Raw genomic sequence first — 19515 nt, 5'->3', positions numbered from 1 at the left:
GAGTTTGATTTGTATGTTTGTTCTTTTGTTTCGTTGATGAATTTTACATCTATGTTTACCATGCAGTTGCTTATGTTTTCTGTGGTCAGGTATAGGGGTGTAAACGAGCCGAGTCGAGCTCGAGTATTGCTGAGCTCGACTCGACTCGAAAACTTTGAAATGAAGCTCGACTCGACTCGAAAACTCGCGAGCTTAAAATTTTCAAGCTCGACTCGAACTCGAAATCCTAAACTGAAGCTCGAAAAGGCTCGAAATGAAAAAAAAATATTAAACTTAACTCGATTGAAGCCTCAAACTCAAACTCAAACTCAAACTCGAACATGAACCTTAAATACAAGAAATCTTACTGTATTTTTTTTATAAAAAAATCAATACATAAATATTAATATTATTAATAATTTATTTCTAAAAAATAAAATCTTAATATATTATATTTTCAAGCTGCTCACGAGCTTTTCGAGTCGAATATCGAGTAGCTCGTTTTGGCTCGTTAAGAACTCGAGTCGAGCTCGAGTCGAGTCCATTCGATCTGAGTATTTATCGAGCTTTGATCGAGTCAATCTCGAGTAGCTCACGATCTGTCTCGTCTCATTTACAGCCCTAGTCAGGTAATGGTTTAGCATGTCGAATGATTTGGTATCTCAATAGTTGTGAATGTTTGGTAGCCAAATGGCTCAGCTGGAACCAATTTTCAATAATTTGGATGTATAGTCTAGTGACATATCTATAAATATTTTTTTAGATAAACATATATATATATATATATATATATATTAATAACACAAATTTTGCTTGTAGATTAATACAAATAAAATCTTAGAATAAGTACAATCATAAAATAAATAACTACTTGAAGAAAATTTAGATTTTAAAGTAATTGATAATAACTAACATCTACTAATGTATCTCTAGAGTTTCTCGAAGCTTCCAAAGTTTTATATCCTCCATCAAACTATGAACTAATGATGTGACCACTTGTAAACCCATGTGATATATTTACAGTTATGTCTATTCATTCATCAACCTATCGGGCATCGACTATTAGGAGATAAAGAAAATCGTTTATCATCTTCACTAGATCATCGACAGTATAGATGCAAATCATGATTCTCTACCCAAATAAAAAAATGAATAGTCCAAAAATATAACAGAATGTTACCTTCAACTATTTAATTTACAAAGTTGAATAATAAAAATATTTAGAAAATTTATATTATTAAATTATGCATCTAACTAGTTGAATAATTAACAATTTACTTGCTCAGTTTTCCCATAAATCGATTTAAATGGTAAAAAAAAAATATTATTGTTATTTAAAATTTCAAATTCGATCACCATAAATATAAAAATAAACATCAAATAGTTAAAAATTAACTTTAAAGAAATAGCACCTTCTGCTTACCTTATATTAATATTTGCTCAGTTTGACCGGATCGAAGACAGTTGTATGAAGAAAAACTGAAAAAAGTGTTTATATTAAGCACGTTAGTTGTTTGTTTTTAAGCCGTCTACCTTTTATCATTTTCTTATTCCCGCACGTGTCAGCATTGACCATTTACAAATCAACCGAACAACAAACCTAAAATTGAAAATTCTAGACCCCAAAAAATCCAGCCCTAAGTTTGCAGCACTTTCAATTCATTCCTTTCAAATCCCAGATTTTGAATTGATTTCTAAGATTCTTAGGACGATGTGGAATCAGGCGTACCGGAAAATTGATGATGAGGAGGCAGGAGCTAGGCCTTTGTATCCCATGATGCTAGAGCCGCCGGAGATGAGATGGGCTTTTATCCGGAAAATTTACTCAATCGTTGCCATCCAATTGCTGGCCACAATCGCGGTTGCCGCCACAGTGGTTACTGTCCGTCCGATCGCTCATTTCTTCGTCAGCACTGGGGCTGGCCTTGCTCTTTACATAGTCCTCACCATCACGCCTTTCATTGGTATACTTCTGCTTTTGCCTTTCCCCCCTCCATATTAATTTCGTATTTATGACTTTTTGGTTGACTAAACAAAATCGATTTGCTGTTTGCAGTTCTTTGTCCATTGTATTACTATCATCAGAGGCATCCTGTGAACTATCTTCTTCTTGGGGTTTTTACCATTTCTCTGGCGTTTGCAGTTGGATTGACGTGCGCTTTTACCAGCGGTTAGATATGGATTTTTAATCTTTTTTTTCCATTTATAATTAGGGCTAGCTTCTAGTATCGACTATTCTTTTGAATTTTATAGCAATTGTTCTATCTATGAGGCATTAAATTCACATAAAAGCAGTGTGATTTTTGCCTCTTTCTGAATTAGATTAAGGAACTTAAACTGATTATACAGTTAGTACTAAGTTAAATGCTTATTGAATTTTGAAAATGGAGTTTTTGTTAATTAAGGTGTATAAGGGAGTTATTACTCCGTTTATACTTTTAGGGCCAAGACCTCCAATGTGATTGGATGGTATTTCTTGGGGTTTTCTTTCATCTAACTGTATGCATTTTTTTTCTGTTTCTTTCCTTTATGGTCTTTTTTCTCATTTTCCTCCATAGTAGTTGTCTAGCATGGTGATTTCATGTTAGATAGATTATTTGATTATTTTAATATAGTTTCTTCGAAGTTTTTTTTTTTGATAAATAGGAAGGCCTCATTAAAAAAAACACCTTCATATCCATCAAGCAACAAGAGTGTCTCAATGGACATTGGACGGAGGAAAAGAGTGCCTTAAAATTTTATTGCGTAAATACCAAGTACAAGAAGAGTACAATACCACCAAACCCATTGACAACCATCTCAACAATGAGCTACAATACACTACCTAAACACAGCAGTGACCATACCCTACTCAAAAAACTATCTCCTAAAAAGAATCAATAGGTGTTGGAAGATTAAGCAATGGGTATCTGCTGTGTCGTTTTTTCTTGATTTCTTTTTTCTTTTTGTCCAATTTGCGAAAAGAAATTGCTAGTTGTTGCTATTTCTATGGATTTGGATACTGCTGTGGTTTAGCTTAGCATTTGTGACTACTTATCTAATATCATGAGTATTTTGCATCTCAAAAAGTATTTACTAGGAGCTACTTAATTTACTGCATGGTTGGTAAATGCAGTTAATTCCTATCTGGATGCTACTGATTGTACTCTTGCATTAACTAAATTTACGTGCATTTTGTTTGTTGACAGGAAAAGTTATTTTGGAATCTGTGATTCTGACAGCTGTGGTGGTTGTGGCTCTCACCCTCTACACCTTCTGGGCTGCTAGGAGAGGCCATGATTTCAACTTCCTTGGCCCCTTCTTGTTTGGTGCTGTCATTGTTCTCATGGTTTTTGGTCTGATCCAGGTATTTTGATCTTGCCATCTTTATTTAGCTGTTCTTTTCGTATGTCTCTACTGTATACAAGTTTCTGAATTTTCATTGCTGGAATGTGTCTGTCTTCCTGGTTGTAGGTTTTCTTCCCGCTAGGTAAAATATCAGTGATGATCTATGGGTGCTTGGCCTCTGTCATATTCTGTGGTTATATCATATACGACACTGACAACTTGATCAAGCGCTACTCTTATGACGAATATATTTGGGCTGCTATCTCTCTTTATTTGGACATAATTAATCTCTTCCTTTCACTACTCACGTTGTTAAGAGCAGCAGATAGTTGAAGTAAACCCAGTGCCTATAAGCAATTTCTATTCATCGGCAGAAACTTACTGTCATCTTTTTTTCTTTTTTGTGTGGGTGAGTGGGGTGGGTTGGGGAGGGGGGTTGTAGGGTGCATAATGTCAATGACGTAAAAACAAGCAAATATCTATGTTGTAATGCTGAAATACTATCACTGTTAATTGAAATGGAAGATTTCGTCTCTCTTGCATATTTCATTGTGCTTTGTCTCACCTCCTGGAAATTGTACTGGTTTAATGATATAATATAAATAGAATCCATAAAATACAACTCAAATGATTTTGGGATTATATTTTACCATAGCTCAATCAACAAGTTAATGTTCGACTAAGACAACCACTAATTTTTTTAATGGAAAATGATGAATTTGGAGCATATGAATAGTCGGATAATCATTTTGTAACTTTTAATAGTTTAGGTTTTAATAAAATAACTCTCTATAGTTGAAGGATCATTTTGTAACTTTTAATTGTCTGGGGACTCAACAAAGAAATGTCATATAGTCGGGGACCATTTGTGTACTTTACCCTTAAAAGTAATAACGCTTTTATTTTTTGGGTAAACTATGCGTTTAGTATTTAAACTATCAGTTTTGGTCCGTTTTAGTACCTAAACTTTCAGTTTTTTCAAAACCGTACCTAACATTCAGTTTTTGTTTCATTTTAGTACCTTGTTAAAAACTTAACTATAAATTTTGAAAGAAAAATTAAAGTTTAGTTACTAAAGTAAACCAGAACTGATAGTTCAGGTACTAAACATGTTAAGTTTTTAACGACGGGTACTAAAATAAACAAAAACTAAACGTTAGATATGATTTTGAAAAAAGGCTTACCCAAATAAGTGCCCAAACTATACTTTTTCCCGAATAGGTACCTACATTATTTTTTGGACTATTTAGGTGCCTAACATTACAAACTTGACCACTTTAGATGCTATGGACGTAACAGTCGTTAGTTTTCTTCGTTAGGTGACACGTTCCGCAATCTAGTAATTTTGAAATTTGTTTTTTAAAAAAATATTAAAAATATTATTATATTTATAAAAACCCTAATTTTTTTAAATTACAAAAAAGCCTCAAAATCTCTAAAATCCCTAAGTCCTAACATTAACCTGCCGCTGTCGCTCTTTCCAACCATGACCACCACTGCCGACGTAGTCTCTGTTATCATCCTAGTTATAAGTTGTCGTAGTTGTCACTGATTGGACATCAGAATCACGTAGGATTGCGATTTTCATCCTAGGGTTCGCATAGTATAAAACGTCAATTCGCCGTTGATCGATCATGATTTCATAGGGTTTTTGGTCGTCAGAGGAGGCGAGGTCAGGTAGAGTTTTGTCGACAGCAAAGGGCGGCGGGCGACATGATTTATGGGTTGAAATAAAGGATTTCAAAGTTTTGGGGTTATTTTAAAATTTGTGTTTTATTTTTTAAAAATATATATAATTTTATTTTTTTAAATTTTAGATAAAAATTTAAAATTATCAGATTGTGACACTTATCACTTAACAGAAGAAATTAACGGCGTTGACGGCGTGAGCACCTAAAGTAGTAACGTTAGGCACCTGGATGGTCCAAAAAATATTGTAGGCACCTATTCTGGAAAAAGGATATAGTTTGGGCATTTATTTGGGTATTAAGCTTTGAAAAAAATGAAAATTTAGGTACCAAAACAGACTAAAACTGATAGTTTAGGTACTAAACGTATAATTTACCCTATTATTTTCCATAAAATAATTGCTTTAGAAAAACTAAGACGGGTTGCGCTAGTGCGGACTTGTGGGAGGCCTAGTAAAGAAGGGCCCAATTCAAAAACCAACCGGCCATCGGCCTCTTTCCCTTCCGCCGCCTTCATTTCCTCTTCTTCTTTGCACCGTGGAAATTTATATTGTAATTTCAAGAGCTGGAAGGTTTTGGTACGTGAAGCTTAGCAAGCCAAACCGCCGCAAAATAGCCGCTGAAAAATCTCAAAGCAATTTCTCTGTTTCTCTTCCGCGACTTTGAACATTGATCGACATGGCGAGTATCATGTTTTCTTTTTTAAATTTATTGTTCTATTTCCTTGTTTTTTTGCTTGAAATTCCTTGGTTCATGAAATGTTAGGTTATGAAATCTGTTGATTTGTCGGCTTCCTTGTTCGGACTGTTTCACATTTTATTCAAATCATTTTCTTTAGAAAAACATAAATAAAATTGAGAACTCAGACGAGTATGCTTGTTGCAGTTTTCCCTCTTTAATTTTAAACCGTTTTTATCTCTTTATAGGATTCCAAATCGGGGCGGAGCACTGTTTTGGCGATTACGGACGATGCAAGTTACGCCGTTACTTCGCTAAATACAATTTGGGATTCTGAGAAAGAAGACCCCAAACGCTTCGACCCTCTAATTGTCATGCAAGCTTCTTCTTTAGGTATTTCTTTGTTACTTATATATTTTTTTTTCATTTTCAGAATATATTTCATTGACGAACTAAAGTAAATATTCCGTGTTATTTTTCATCTACTACAATCTGTTTGTTGTTTAATTTGCTATTATATATATATATATATATATATATATATATATCTTCACCACTCATGGTTGGATGTATGTTTTGTTATTGGGGTTCATCTCAGCTCGGTTGCCACTAGATTCATCGTATGTCAACTTGGTCATTTACATCGCTCGGTCAGCTGAATTTCCTGTTGATGAGTTGTATGCTGAAACCTTTAGAGTTTTGGTGCCTGGTGGAGTGTTGGTGGTTTATGGGAGTTCGCAGTCTGGGACAAATGAGGAAGATAGGGTAAATCTTTGTGGTTTTTGACCTTGATGGACTTGAGGTGTAGTAAGACTACTTATTGCTGTTTCTTGCAGGTAATGTCTGCTATTGAGCGCAGGTTACTATTGGCAGGGTTTTCAGAAGGAAATCGTTTTTACCTAAAATCAGGTGCTCAGTCTTTTGGGGTGAGTTTTTCCTTGTTTATGTGGAGTTTTTTGTTTAGCCTAGTAACTTTATTTTTGTGTAGACTGTAATAATTAGCCATCCTTTTAAGTGTAATCCTTCAAATAGGTGCATGTACCAGGCAACAGTGTTGCGTCATTAAGAAATCTGCTTTGATGTTAGTTATGGCACTACTATTCTAATTTAGTTGATGTATTGCTTGTTATTGTGTTATTTTGTTTATTCTTCTTCCTGCTACTGATGTGTGATGGAGGAATGCAGCTTTAGGTCATATTGTAGCTGTACAGTATACTATATAAAGAAGGCATTTTATCTGAATTCTGTTGTTGATTTCAAGTTAAGCCTTACATTTCTTTGCATGAACATTTTAATGAAGATAACTACTGGCATAATTGCCCATTTCAGGTTAAGGCTAAGAAGCTGTCTTGGAAGATTGGATCTTCTTTTGCTATTAAAAAGAAGATGGTGAAAAATCCATTGAAAATTGAGATGGATGATGATTCAGATCTCATTGACGAAGATTCCCTATTAACTGAAGAGGATTTGAAGAAACCACAATTACCACCTGGTATGATGGCAATACCTGACAAGATCCACAATTATTGGTTTCCATCCTTCATGGGGAAGGCTTTTGGGTATTTATAACATAATTTAAAATGATTGTTTCTTCAGTTGGTGATTGCGAAGTAGGAACCACAAGGAAAGCCTGCAAGAACTGCACATGCGGAAGGGCAGAACAAGAGGAGAAAGTGCAGAAGCTGGAACTGAATATGGATCAATTGAACAATCCTCAATCAGCTTGTGGCAATGTACTCCCATCACTGGTTTCATTTTGTTGATTTATTGTGTTATTATGATAAAATTTGTGATGGTTATTTATACTGTTTTTATTGGTTTGTTTTGCTTTCTACAAGTCTTTTGCTTTTCAGAAATACAAATAGCAAAAGCATCAGTTAAACAAAGTCACAGTTTTCTTGTTTTTAATAAACTTTGGTTTTCCTTGTGCTCTGAAACTACGGGCAGTGTAGACTAAGACTTGTACTGTATTTTTTTTGAATTGTGAACAGTGTGGACTAGGTGATGCATTCCGTTGCAGTACATGCCCGTATAAGGGTCTTCCACCATTCAAGCTGGGTGAGAAGGTATGTCGCCTCATGTTTTGTTTCCTGCTTTAGAAAGAAAAAAAATGCTTGGGACACCATGCTGTTGTGAAAATCACATTTTTTAGCAGTGTATCTTTGAACTAGTATGACAATGGAATGATTTCTTTATCCAGGTATCTCTATCAGGGAACTTTCTTACAGCAGACATATGAATTCAAAGATATGGTTTTGGGGCCGAAACTAAAGGGGTTTTAGATACTTAAAACAGCCTTGTTGAGTTCTTTTCATTGTGTTTTGTCCGTTGTTTATCCACTGGTTTACAATTTAGGTGACGAAATCTAGTTGTATGTGGACGTTGCGACTGCATCGTTTGTGTTTTGCCAAAAAAGGATGTTTCTTTTTATTGGTATGGAATTTTCTGTGAAGGAAGAACTAAGGCTTTGCTTAATAGGTTGAAAAGAAAGAAATCCACAAGGATAGAAAATTAAAGCGATAGAAAAGTTGAATGATGAAAAATGAGAGGAAAAAATCAAGTTATACATACATATTTTTGAAACAAGTCATATTTTTCTTATATTTTCTCTTTTTTCTTTTTAAATTGGAATAATTTGTTTTTACACGAGCATTAAAAATTGATCATCGTTTTTTTTTTTCTTTCTAACTAAGCTCATTTTCATTTTCACTTCCCATTTTTATCAGGGAGAAGAATCTCAAGGAAGAACATACCTTTGCATTTATGATTCGATAACAATATGTTTACACTTGAATACAATTTACATGATTAAATATTTTTAATTTAAATAGAAATTCAAATAAATATTTGTTTAACTAGAATTAATTTATTCAGATAGTGACTGTGACGGTGAATCTTACAGTATATCACCCTTTTTGCACCAAAGATAACAGTAATTGCAATTCTACAATGGTAAACCTTTTCAAAGAACAAGAACATGATGATAAGATAAATCATGAATTTATCTGTCCGAAAGATGTATTGTAAGGGAATAAACATATTTGGTCGGTCGGTATGTTGTTCTAGTGAGTCGCTCTTCTTCTTCTTTTTCTATACAGTCCTCTTTCAAAGAATGATGTTGGTTAAGGGAATCTTTTTACTCCTTTTTCTTTGCTGAATTTATGGCAATGGAGTCCGGAATTTCTAGCTTCCACGTATACATTTCATTAGCCTTCAGCTTAAAAATGGATTAGGCTATTCAAGTCGTCTTTCAGCTTCCTTCAACCCAAAGAAATCACCAAGAAGTATAGTTTTCCCATACATTAATTGATTCTTTAATACAGCTGATCACAATCTGAATAAAATAGAGAAACACCGAAGGCTGACTTTATTTAAAACCCATTATTTTGTAGTGTTCGTAAGCTGGAGTTGTTCACCAAAGAATCTGTTACAAATAAAGTAGGCAAAGTTGGTGAACTAAATAAAGCACAGCTGCCCTCCTTTTATCATCACATTTTCCCCTTTATAAACCAAACCCCTTGTCTTCTCCCCCCCAACCCACTCCATTTTGAGTAATCAGTGGCAGCAAGAAGCATGAACGGAACAATATTCGCAGCAGTGTTTATAGTTGCAGTGTCTTTATGGACCGGAGGAGCTTTGGCACAATCGAGTTCGAGTTGTACCAATGTGCTCATTAGCATGTCCCCATGCTTGAGTTACATACAAGGAAACTCTTCGACTCCATCTTCTTCATGCTGCTCTCAGCTTGCAAGCGTTGTGAGCTCGCAGCCTCTGTGCCTCTGTGAGGTTCTTAACGGCGGTGCCTCATCGTTGGGGATGGATGTTAACCAGACGCAGGCAATGGCTCTCCCAACGGCTTGTAATGTTAAAACTCCACCTGCTAGCCAATGCAATGGTAAACCTAAACTAAGTTCTTTTCCTTCACTATTAGGGATTTAAATTACCATTGCGGTCGCGTTGCGTTCACCGCGATTACGACAATAACATGTGTTATTGCGATTAACACGTGTATTGTGATGGTATAATAACAATTTTGATCTACGCTTTTAATCGTTATATAACGATTGTAATTACCGCTATTTGAACCCTTGATTACTATTATTTTTATTATTAACTTTTCATAATTCAGATTGATTGATTTTAGTTGTCCATCCACAGCTTCTTCTCCCTCTGGGTCTCCTTCAGGAACAAATCCTCCTTCAGGTACAACTTTGAACAGACTTTTAGGTTTATTTTTAGTTTTAGTCCCTCTACTATCTTGAAATTTAAGTTTTAATCTCATTTCTTTTATAGTTAAACTCGATAATGATGTTATTAGTGGTTACCGTTAAGTTGATTGTATAATTTTTTTTAACAACTTTAAACCTTTGATTTATATAAGTTTATTATTAATTAAATACGATTGACTGAATTTTCATGTGATTTGTATAATCGAATGACAATATTATTTCGGACCTACTCATAATATTGTAAAAATAGAAGATTGAATAATGTTAAATTAAAGTATATGTATTAAATCTCAAATTTCAGAGTATTTGATGGACTAAAAGCAGTAATTAGACCAAGTTTTTAAACTTTGGTATTGTATGAATTCGAGTGATTGGTTTTTGTGGATGAAGGCGGTGGTTCTAAGACGGTTCCCACGACGGACGACGGCACATCAGGTGGGCACTCTGCCAAATTGTCGTTTTCAGTGCTCTTTTTATCGCTTTTCATCGCGTCGTCGAGGGCTTTCAGCTTTGTTTCCATCTAAGCAGCTCTTACCATATTCTGTGCTTTCTCTCTGTTGATTTTCATTTTCAATGTGATGTAAAATTATTGGGTGGAATAAATACTTGGGGATTTTGTATTGGTTTTATTACTTTATTTTTCTTCGAATATATCATTTTCATTAAAAAAAAAAGGTCATATATAACTACTGAATTTGTGGGGTTAGTTTTTGTGGTTGTTCCAGTCGCTCTGCTTTCTCCATCTGTACCTTCCTTCTTGGCGTCTTTATTATTGTTCTCTCTTCAGTCATCGATAACAAGTTTTTTGTCAGTGACAAGGCATATATATATATATGAAATTATATTAAAAATTTGTTTAACAAATCCAAACTCATGAGCATAAGTATATTATAAAACAAATTTGTAATTCAAAATTTTTTTATTAAAAAATGTTTGTATAAATCTGCTCCCTAATGTGAAAGTATGTGTTTGTCGTACCCCATCACGAGAAAGTGTCACATCTCACATTTATTTTATATGCAAGCGGGCGCGTTGTACATCTTATTTGATATTTCTCATCTTATATAATATATCTTTATCTTTTGAGTGTCTTAACGAAGGATGTACGTAAGGTAGATCAATTTTGATTGTTCGATTTCATATCGAGCGCTCCGATGTATGAGGTGGGGAAGATAAACCAACCATAATAATTGTTTGTGACAAGGGTGTTACGAGTTTGGATAAAATAAAATATCATGACGTTCTAATGAGAGAGTTAGGGTTTAAATTATGTTTATATTTAAAATTAAATTTTTAATTAATCCTGTAATGATGAACTATATAATTAATACAATTCAAACTTTAAAAAAATGGACCTAGTATTAGGCCCCAAATAATATATATGGGTCAGGCCTTATGGATTCTTAATGATTGCTGAATGCTGAATTTTTCCAAGAGGTCAATTGTGTTTCTCCTTTGTAAGGTTTAGATTTATAATCCATCCGTCAAATCGGAACAACTCTGTTTCATGACCACCTAATAACAAATAGTTCTGGTGTACATCGAATTGTTTTTTCATGATTCAATAATTAAAAGTCTGATCAATCTTACATATTAAATCAACAGATAAATACAACAAGCATGTGATAATTTGAGCCAAAGTATTATATCTTCTCTTATATGTGAATGGTCAGGTAGCTCTTAGACATTTGAAGCATATAATGCTTTGAGGACAAAAGGAAGGACCTCTTACTCTCACGCTATCACGCCTCTTTTTAACGTTCTTCAATTGAGAAATGAAAAAGAATCTTTAAGAAAAATTGTGCATTCAAAACAAAGAAAACCTAAATGACACAGTGACTACATACATGATTAATACACAAATTTCTGATTTCTGAGAGGTAGATAATGAATTGTTCACCGTCAAACACATGAAATGGAGAAGATTTATTTTCTCTCTTGAACTCGTTTGGGTCCCCAAAGAAATGGAGAAGATTTCATGGACTTCGATCCAGAGAACGATGGGGGTCGAGCTTCCATCTTGTCAAATGATGCTTCACATTTATCACTCTGCAAGTAGACATGTTTCTATGTTTTTGCACGTCCCGTACATGCCCAAACCTCATTATTATTAAATTCCCGTTTCAATTTTACTGCTGCTAATGCTATAACTGCACCTTATGGGTTTATTGTAATATTAAATGAAAATGTAGGGGGAGGACATACATGTTTCGGTAAATGATCTGTTTGCCATGCTTCGGTATAATGTGTACAAAGGATTCAATCAATTGTTAACTGTCACCTCTGTTTCGAAACTTATGTTTGTTCAACGCAATAACAATTTCAAATGAAAGTGAAATACAAATATTTGTTAACTGTCACCTCTGTTTGGAAACTTATTTGCGTTCAACGCAATAACAAATTCAAACGAAACTGAAATACAATTTTTTGTTAAATTGAATGATAAAAAGTTGGATATTATTTGAGTAAAAAATAATTAGGTTTAATCACCGATATTCGGTCTATTGATTGACTATTTTAGATTAAGTTTTGTAGAGATGGGACGACTCACTCAACCAATTTACTCTTTTCACAAACATTAATATTCAAAATTCTAATCTTATTTAAGAGAATAAAATTTTGAAATAAAATATTTCAGATGAAGAAAATTATGCTAAGAGAATATATCTCGTGTTATAATTCAATCTGATTTGATTATGAATGTTGTGAGATTTTAATGCGACTATTGGGCATTACAAAATTTTAAAAAAAGATTTGCAACATTTATTTATTGTGTCTGTGAGGATAGCACTAAAATGTAGAGTGAGGCATAGAAATTTTCTTTGGATACCCTGTAAATATACAGGACTTGTCTGGTATGTATGGTAGGCACATTTAACATTATAAAAGTAAGAAGGATTAGGATCCTAATTTCCCCCCTAAACCATTCAAGAAAGGTAAACCGGAGCCGAGGTTGACACTTCCCGTATCCCGATATGAACACGTGCAACGACAGCCCATACACGTAAGAATCTCACTGCCGAATAAAAATAAATATTTCAGTAAAAACATAAAAACTATTTTTTTTAAAAAAAGAACTCCATGCGTTACTGCGCATATATTATATGGTATATAATAAACTAAGCTCCACCAAAGGCCAACCATCTTATTCCTCTCCTCAACTCGCTTGCTCACTCACTCCCTCCCTCCCTGTTTTCAACTTTCTCTCAACGCCCCAATTATAAAAAAACCCTCCTCTCAACTTTCACTCGCAATAGGGAAAGGAAACAGAGAATAAAACAGCATACGAAGGTTTATATTTTTGCTTATCGCCACCGTTAATGCTTATCAGCAGGACAGCGTGAGCCGAGCCAATTCTCCCCCTTTGAGGCTTTGAAGAAAATCAAAAGAAAAAGAAAATTGTTTTCGCGCGAAGAGGAAACGCCTAAAATGGAGCTTAGTAAGGTAACTTTGGAGATCTTCACCAAACTGGAGCAGAAATGGTTAGCTCACTATGAAACCACCAAGAAGATTCGGATCCTCAGCATTGACGGCGGTGGAACCACCGGCATTGTAGCTGGTGCCGCTCTTATCCAGCTTGAAGACCAGATCCGCCTCAAAACCAGTGATGCTCATGCTCAAATTGCCGATTTCTTCGATGTGATCGCCGGCACCGGGGTCGGTGCTATTCTTGCTGCCTTGATCTCTGCCGATGATGGAACCGGACATCCTCTCTTCACTGCTAGGGGAGCTGTTGATATCATCACTCAGAATAACTCCGAACTCTTTAAAGTTAACAAGCTAGCCGGATTTCTTTTCCGTCGGAAGATTTTCAACGGTAAGAGCATGGATAAGGCGCTGAAGGAATTGTTTAAGAGAGAAGACGGAACGGTTTTGACTCTCAAGGACACGTGTAAGCCTCTACTTGTTCCATGCTTTGACCTCAAGAGTTCCGCTCCTTTCGTTTTCTCTCGCGCCGACGCTTCCGAATCACCTAGCTTCAACTTCGAGCTTTGGAAAGTATGCCGCGCCACGTCAGCCACTCCTGGCCTCTTCAAACCTTTTCCATTGACATCTGTAGACGGCAAGACCTCATGCTCCGTCGTGGACGGCGGTTTGGTCATGAACAACCCTACTGCAGCGGCGTTCACTCATGTTCTCCATAACAAGAGAGATTTCCCTTCGGTTAACGGCGTAGAGGATCTGCTGGTTTTGTCGTTAGGCAACGGTCCGTCGTGCGTAAGGTCAAAGGTCAGTATCAATGGTGAATGCTCAACTTCTTCCGTCGTTAACATTGCGCTTGACGGAGTCTCGGAGACGGTGGACCAGATGTTGGCGAACGCTTTCTGTTGGAACCGTACAGACTACGTTAGAATTCAGGTATGCACTGTCATTACATTTTTTTTCCTTTTACTCCTATGAATGCTCTGTTTGGTTCCTAAGAAAAAAAATTAATCCGTTGCTAAATCAGTTTGACTGGCTTAAAGTGATTCCTTCAAATAAATTTCCTCTAATTTCTCAGTAGCCAAACAGATTTAAAATTGTCATTTATTTGTGAAATTTGCAGGCAAACGGAGACGGGCGCGAAAAGATGGTGGGGCCGAAAATGGAGGAGGTACTGAAGGAAAGAGGGGTAGAGTCGTTACCGTTTGGCGGGAAACGGTTACTGACGGAGAATAACGGACAGAGAATTGAGGGGTTTGTTCAACGCCTTGTTGCCACCGGCAAAACCAGCCTTCCTCCAAGTCCCTGCAAGGAATCAGCTGTTCTCCCACTTGCTAACGGCCGTTAGCTACTTTTTTCAATTACTTTTCAGTCCTTTTGTTTTTGTTTTTTTCTAAACTTTTGACCCCTTGTAAGTTGTAACAAACTCCTTTTACTTTTAACTGTTCCCTACTTTCAAGTAAAAATAGCTAATTAGTCAAATCAAATGTCTCAGTTGCGGATGAATTAATTAACTAGCATTCCTAAGTTAATGTGAATTAAATGACACGTCATTATTATTAGCAACATAACGTATTATTATGCTTTTTAAGTCAAATTATCAGTTTTTGTGCATTTAAACCTTTAATTCTCAACTTATCAACGGAGTACCTGGTTGTTATTAGTTTGGAGCGTTTTCCCAATATATACATTGAATAGCAAAAATTATATATTATATATATGATGATATCATTCAATATATAATATTTGACAACTTTCACCTTTGTCAGTATCGTGTGTTACATTTTTATGCAAGCTGCATAATTAAAATATAATAATAATATGCATAATATCAAAGTTAATCTCTATTTTTATTAAAATTATCATTTTGTTTTATTCTATTTTTTAGAGTATTTTAACCTTCAACGTTCTAGTTTAGAATAAAAAGGTCATAACATTTGATAGAATAATCATTTTGTCTATATTTTTTGTATTCTAGCTCTTAACATTTTATTTTAAGTTAAAAATACTCCTATTTTGGAGCATCCATCATGTGTTTACTAATAATTTCATCTATAGATGAAGCATTTTGCACCAAAGTGATATTGGGTGTCAAAATGATCTAAAAAAAATATGAACCAAAATAACTATATTAATAAACATCCGAGACTATTTTTAACGTTATGTCATATAAATATGACATATTCAGTTTTCTAATATTTTAAATTTGTAATTCATTGACAAGATCTGATGGCATACATATAACAAAAACTTTTTATTATATTTGTTATTATATAAATTTAAATATAATGCAAAATTCGAGGAATGTCTATGTCACTAAGAGTAGCATGTACTTCTTAAATGATTCGAGTTCGTATAAAATTATTAGTTTTATTTAAATTAAAAATAAAACAAATATTATTATACTATTACATTTAAGAAAAAAATATTAAAAAAAAGCTCATTATATTATCAAAGTACTGAATCTAATGAAGTGGTCCTCAAAGCAATAAGGATTTTTTTATCAGAAACAGTAGAGATTCAGAGTTTAAGGTTTATAGAAATCGAATAAATGGCATAGTATGTTTACGAGCTAAATATGAACAAGTGAATAATTTGCATGAAAAAAATTAGTGGAAATGTATACCAAAGAGGAGAAGCAAGTGGTACAGAGAGTGGAGTGTAAGCTGAGTCGATAGGGGAGGAAAGTGGGGAACATTACTGCAGTAGTAGTTACAAGGGGTATCCCCACACTCAGTAAATATAAACCAATTTTAACTTTTTCCCTCAATCATCAACTTTTCTTTTGTTTTATTTCCTTGTAGCTTTCACCTAATAATTATGGCATGCATCCTCCTCTCTACGCTCCTCATTTTAGTAGGTAAGTTTGCCAACTCACTCTTCCCTTTGCATTCAATATAAAATCATGGCCCTTCTTTTGTTGCCTTCCCATTTGCTTCACGCAATCCTCAATTAATCACTTATATATATATATATGGTTTATTAATCAATTAATCTAAATTAGGTATTATAAAAGCTCAATATAGAGTGAACATCTCGATTCTATTTACTCCAATCATAAACGTTAAGATTTAAATATTTAACATTGCTTAAATGAACTAGTGTCTCGTTTTAATTAACCATATAATTGATGCTTAAAGAATATAATATCTCGTTTTAATAAACCATATGACCTGACTTCGCCAGCGCATCTATTTGAGCTCAATCGGTATATAATTTACTTATTATGATATTTTTTTAAGTGAACTAAATGTTAATTTTTAATCTTTATTTTTGATAAATTTTGCAAAAATGAAAAAAATAATACTACTGGAGCTATAACATTAACGGCGAAAGAAATAAGAGTTGTTTTGGGTGTAAATGTGTAATGGTGGAAGCCTTGTGGTGTACCCTACTCGGTTGACCAACCTGTTTGATGTGGACGCTGCTGAGCTCCGGCACTGTAAATTAATAAATGATTTAAATTTTATTTTAATTTTTTTTTTCAAATCTAGTTAAATTTATGAAATTTAAGTGATCAAGTCAAGTTGTTTGAACTTCTTTTAAAATTTATCTGTAATTATTTATAATGTTATAATATAGATTGGTTCTAATTTAAAAGAATTTATATGATTATATAAGATATATACACATATTTCTTCGTACTCTTTTTTCACATGCGTAAGAAAAAATTATAATGTTGTTTAACAAATCAAATGTCATCTAATATTATAAAATATTTTATAATGTTATTTTTAGGGAATATTTTTTAGGACAAAGTATTGACGGAGTACAAGAGTAAAGAAATAGATGAGAAAAAAGAATATACAAAATTGCAGTTGAAGGATCATTGTGAATAAAATATAAAAAAGGGATTAAAATATAAAAATAATAAATTTATTGCTGAAAAAAGGATTTGAAGTTATATAGGTATTATATAATTGTATTAGAATAGGTGGTTCAAATTTGATAAAAATGAACTTAAAGCAAAAGATGAATTGGAAAAAGAATGATAAAGTCAGGTAAAATTGAGGGATTAAAATAATAAAAAAATAATTTTCAAAAAGAGAAATTAAAACTATACAAGTATCAAAAAATAATTTGAATAAACGATAAAATTTGAGATTAAATTATAAAACAATCAAATTCAACTTTTTATAACGATAAAATTCGAACTCAATCCAAACTTGAAAATCAACTTCTTATTTTAAATTGAATCTAATAACATTTCTCATATATAATTGAGTTTTAAGAAGAAAATGAATTATTTTCAGCTCTTCTTCTAAGCAGATGCTAAGAGCAGCTTCAAACTCTTTATTTAAAACTGATGACTTTTGTTAATATCAAGACAAAATGCACAAACATTTGAAATTAACACTAACAACCAATTCATTAATAAAAAATAATCTAAAATGATATATTTTTATTTAAAAAAATACATTTCCAAATTAAATCCATTATCGTGGATCCGATCCGATTGCCCTGATTTGAAGCCAAACTACCTGAACCCGACAAGATCTGGAATTGGTTGGCCGCACCTTGTTCAGATTTCAGTCATTTGGCTCTTGGCTCAATACCGCTTTGATTCTTTTATCAAATTCAGTTCTCAGATTCCTTTTTCCGAAAAACAATGTTGTTCCATGAATTAGATAAAAGAAAAGTAAATTACACATGTGGTCATTTCATTTTTACGACACTTTTATCTTAATCACCTAAAATATCGTTTCAATTTTTAAGAAATTACCATTTCAGAATTCATCAACTAGCCTCATTGGTAAATTAACTTTTATTTTAAACGGTATCAGTAAGATATATATGTGTTATCAATAAATTAAAAAAGTTACAAACATATATTATCTTGTATTCATTATATATTATTAAAAAAAGATATCATTTCAACCACCTAACCGTTGAACTCCTAAGAAAATAAACTTATATTTATTTAAAGCAATATTATTTTTATTTTTATATATTTTTTATAAAATATTTGGGGGCGTCAAGCACTATTGCATGGGTGACTCCCCCCATGTCTATAACATAAACTTAGATATTTGTTACTTTATTTACCATTATCAATTTTTAGGTCAAATTGACTATTTAAAATTGAGAATAGGGTAGAGAGAAAGGTTGTATGTAGATTATCGTACCCCAAGTGGAAGATGTGCGTGCATCGTTATGGCTATAAAGGTCCCATGAGATATAAATAAGAGTACGTAGCATCCCCTTTTAGTGTTAGTGTATAGGCTTTTTCCTGCTCGTTTTAATTATATGGTTTTCCCATCGGCTGCTTATTCTAGTAAAGTAGATTCGAGCACCACCATTACATCCTATCCACTTCTCCCACGTCATAAAAGTTAAGATTAAGTGAATTGATCAGCTGTTTAATTATATTGTATAATAACTCCTTCACCCATACTCAAATAATGAGAGAGAGCAAGGATAACAATAATCAAGAACAAGAAAAGCTCTTTCATTGCTTCGATTATAGTAGTTTGGAATATAGTGTAGGTGTTGGAGTATTTTAAAAAAATTAAAAAAATAAAAAATTTCGGAGGAAAATCAGATATAAAATAATCGTTTAAGGATCTATTTGATGTTTTAGGAATAGTTTAGGGGTAAAACTAAATATTAATTTTTTTCGTTAATGTTACCACATCATCAAGTTAGTGGAGATGACAGTGGATTGATCATTTTGTTGCAAATAGATAACGTTAGTGATCATTTTATTACAAATAGATAACATTAGTGATCAATTTGTTATTTTTTGAAACTACAGTAGGGAAAACAAAAATTTGCTTAAACTTAAGTAACCATTCATGTAGTTTACTCAGAAACGGACAATAGTTATATTGGGTTGGCGGCTTATTCTCTAATCACTTCAATCTTATCTTGGACCTCTTAATTAATATTGCTTTCCAAACATGATTGTTGGTAGACTATCACATTTTTTTAATGATATAACATAAGCGTGCAATAGTTAAGTCTCTTAATTGACATTTTAAATAATTAGGATTCAATTAATTATTATTTGATTTAATAAGTTGAGATGTGAAGTCTCTCAAGTAAGATATTTTGAAAAAAATGATTTTTAGAAATTAAGAGGCATAATTTTAATAGGAAATGATGAAGAAAATTATAATTTTATAGTCTCGTCTATAAGACTTTTACAATGTTATATCATATTTTCAAAATGATTTAGTGATGAATGGGAA

The 19515-nt window shown here is 33.3% G+C and overlaps 4 protein-coding genes across 6 annotated transcripts; all 4 read left to right on the top strand.

The window, feature by feature from the left end:
* The first annotated feature begins 1568 nt into the window (after positions 1 to 1568).
* Positions 1569 to 13008, top strand: LOC120161203 (protein LIFEGUARD 2-like). Of its 2 annotated transcripts, none has more exons than XM_039171465.1 (5): positions 1569 to 1943; positions 2036 to 2149; positions 3168 to 3325; positions 3433 to 3682; positions 12996 to 13008. In XM_039171465.1, exons 1-4 carry the CDS (start codon positions 1691 to 1693, stop codon positions 3637 to 3639), a joined length of 732 nt encoding a protein of 243 aa, XP_039027396.1. In that variant the 5' UTR covers positions 1569 to 1690; the 3' UTR covers positions 3640 to 3682; positions 12996 to 13008. The 2 variants fall into 2 exon arrangements, with proteins under 2 accessions (XP_039027396.1, XP_039027397.1); XM_039171466.1 differs by lacking the exon at positions 12996 to 13008 and adding an exon at positions 3753 to 3850.
* LOC120161202 (anamorsin homolog) lies at positions 5563 to 8053 on the top strand. 2 transcript variants are annotated; one of them, XM_039171464.1, is made up of 9 exons: positions 5563 to 5583; positions 5646 to 5675; positions 5921 to 6065; positions 6271 to 6428; positions 6509 to 6598; positions 7002 to 7164; positions 7269 to 7405; positions 7664 to 7738; positions 7873 to 8053. In XM_039171464.1, the coding sequence occupies exons 2-9, from the start codon at positions 5673 to 5675 to the stop codon at positions 7909 to 7911; spliced, it is 810 nt and encodes a 269-aa protein (XP_039027395.1). In that variant the 5' UTR covers positions 5563 to 5583; positions 5646 to 5672; the 3' UTR covers positions 7912 to 8053. The 2 variants fall into 2 exon arrangements, with proteins under 2 accessions (XP_039027395.1, XP_039027394.1); XM_039171463.1 differs by having other exon boundaries at positions 6271 to 6437.
* On the top strand, positions 9227 to 10492 carry LOC120161204 (non-specific lipid transfer protein GPI-anchored 19-like). The gene is made up of 3 exons (XM_039171467.1): positions 9227 to 9567; positions 9831 to 9875; positions 10292 to 10492. The coding sequence occupies exons 1-3, from the start codon at positions 9246 to 9248 to the stop codon at positions 10423 to 10425; spliced, it is 501 nt and encodes a 166-aa protein (XP_039027398.1). The 5' UTR covers positions 9227 to 9245; the 3' UTR covers positions 10426 to 10492.
* Positions 13009 to 13095: 87 nt separating the features above from the next.
* LOC120161201 (probable inactive patatin-like protein 9) lies at positions 13096 to 14754 on the top strand. The gene is made up of 2 exons (XM_039171462.1): positions 13096 to 14260; positions 14448 to 14754. Exons 1-2 carry the CDS (start codon positions 13331 to 13333, stop codon positions 14670 to 14672), a joined length of 1155 nt encoding a protein of 384 aa, XP_039027393.1. The 5' UTR covers positions 13096 to 13330; the 3' UTR covers positions 14673 to 14754.
* The last annotated feature ends 4761 nt before the right edge of the window (positions 14755 to 19515 follow it).

Source organism: Hibiscus syriacus, unplaced genomic scaffold, assembly GCF_006381635.1.
Source record: "Hibiscus syriacus cultivar Baekdansim isolate YM2019G1 unplaced genomic scaffold, ASM638163v2 tig00111398_pilon, whole genome shotgun sequence".
Classification (NCBI taxonomy): Eukaryota; Viridiplantae; Streptophyta; class Magnoliopsida; order Malvales; family Malvaceae; genus Hibiscus; species Hibiscus syriacus.
This window is presented reverse-complemented; position numbering and strand designations above follow the sequence as displayed.

Bases quoted from the DNA above. Each gene is read 5' to 3' on its own strand.
- LOC120161201 (XM_039171462.1), top strand. From the start codon at position 13,331: ATGGAGCTTAGTAAGGTAACTTTGGAGATCTTCACCAAACTGGAGCAG. The intron at 14,261-14,447 runs GTATGCACTGTC...TGAAATTTGCAG, and splicing joins CAGACTACGTTAGAATTCAG to GCAAACGGAGACGGGCGCGA.
- LOC120161202 (XM_039171463.1), top strand. The intron at 7,406-7,663 runs GTACTCCCATCA...AATTGTGAACAG, and splicing joins CTCAATCAGCTTGTGGCAAT to TGTGGACTAGGTGATGCATT. The intron at 7,739-7,872 runs GTATGTCGCCTC...TTCTTTATCCAG, and splicing joins CATTCAAGCTGGGTGAGAAG to GTATCTCTATCAGGGAACTT.
- LOC120161203 (XM_039171465.1), top strand. From the start codon at position 1,691: ATGTGGAATCAGGCGTACCGGAAAATTGATGATGAGGAGGCAGGAGCT. The intron at 1,944-2,035 runs GTATACTTCTGC...TGCTGTTTGCAG, and splicing joins CACCATCACGCCTTTCATTG to TTCTTTGTCCATTGTATTAC. The intron at 2,150-3,167 runs GTTAGATATGGA...GTTTGTTGACAG, and splicing joins GACGTGCGCTTTTACCAGCG to GAAAAGTTATTTTGGAATCT.
- LOC120161204 (XM_039171467.1), top strand. From the start codon at position 9,246: ATGAACGGAACAATATTCGCAGCAGTGTTTATAGTTGCAGTGTCTTTA. The intron at 9,568-9,830 runs GTAAACCTAAAC...GTCCATCCACAG, and splicing joins ACCTGCTAGCCAATGCAATG to CTTCTTCTCCCTCTGGGTCT. The intron at 9,876-10,291 runs GTACAACTTTGA...TTGTGGATGAAG, and splicing joins AGGAACAAATCCTCCTTCAG to GCGGTGGTTCTAAGACGGTT.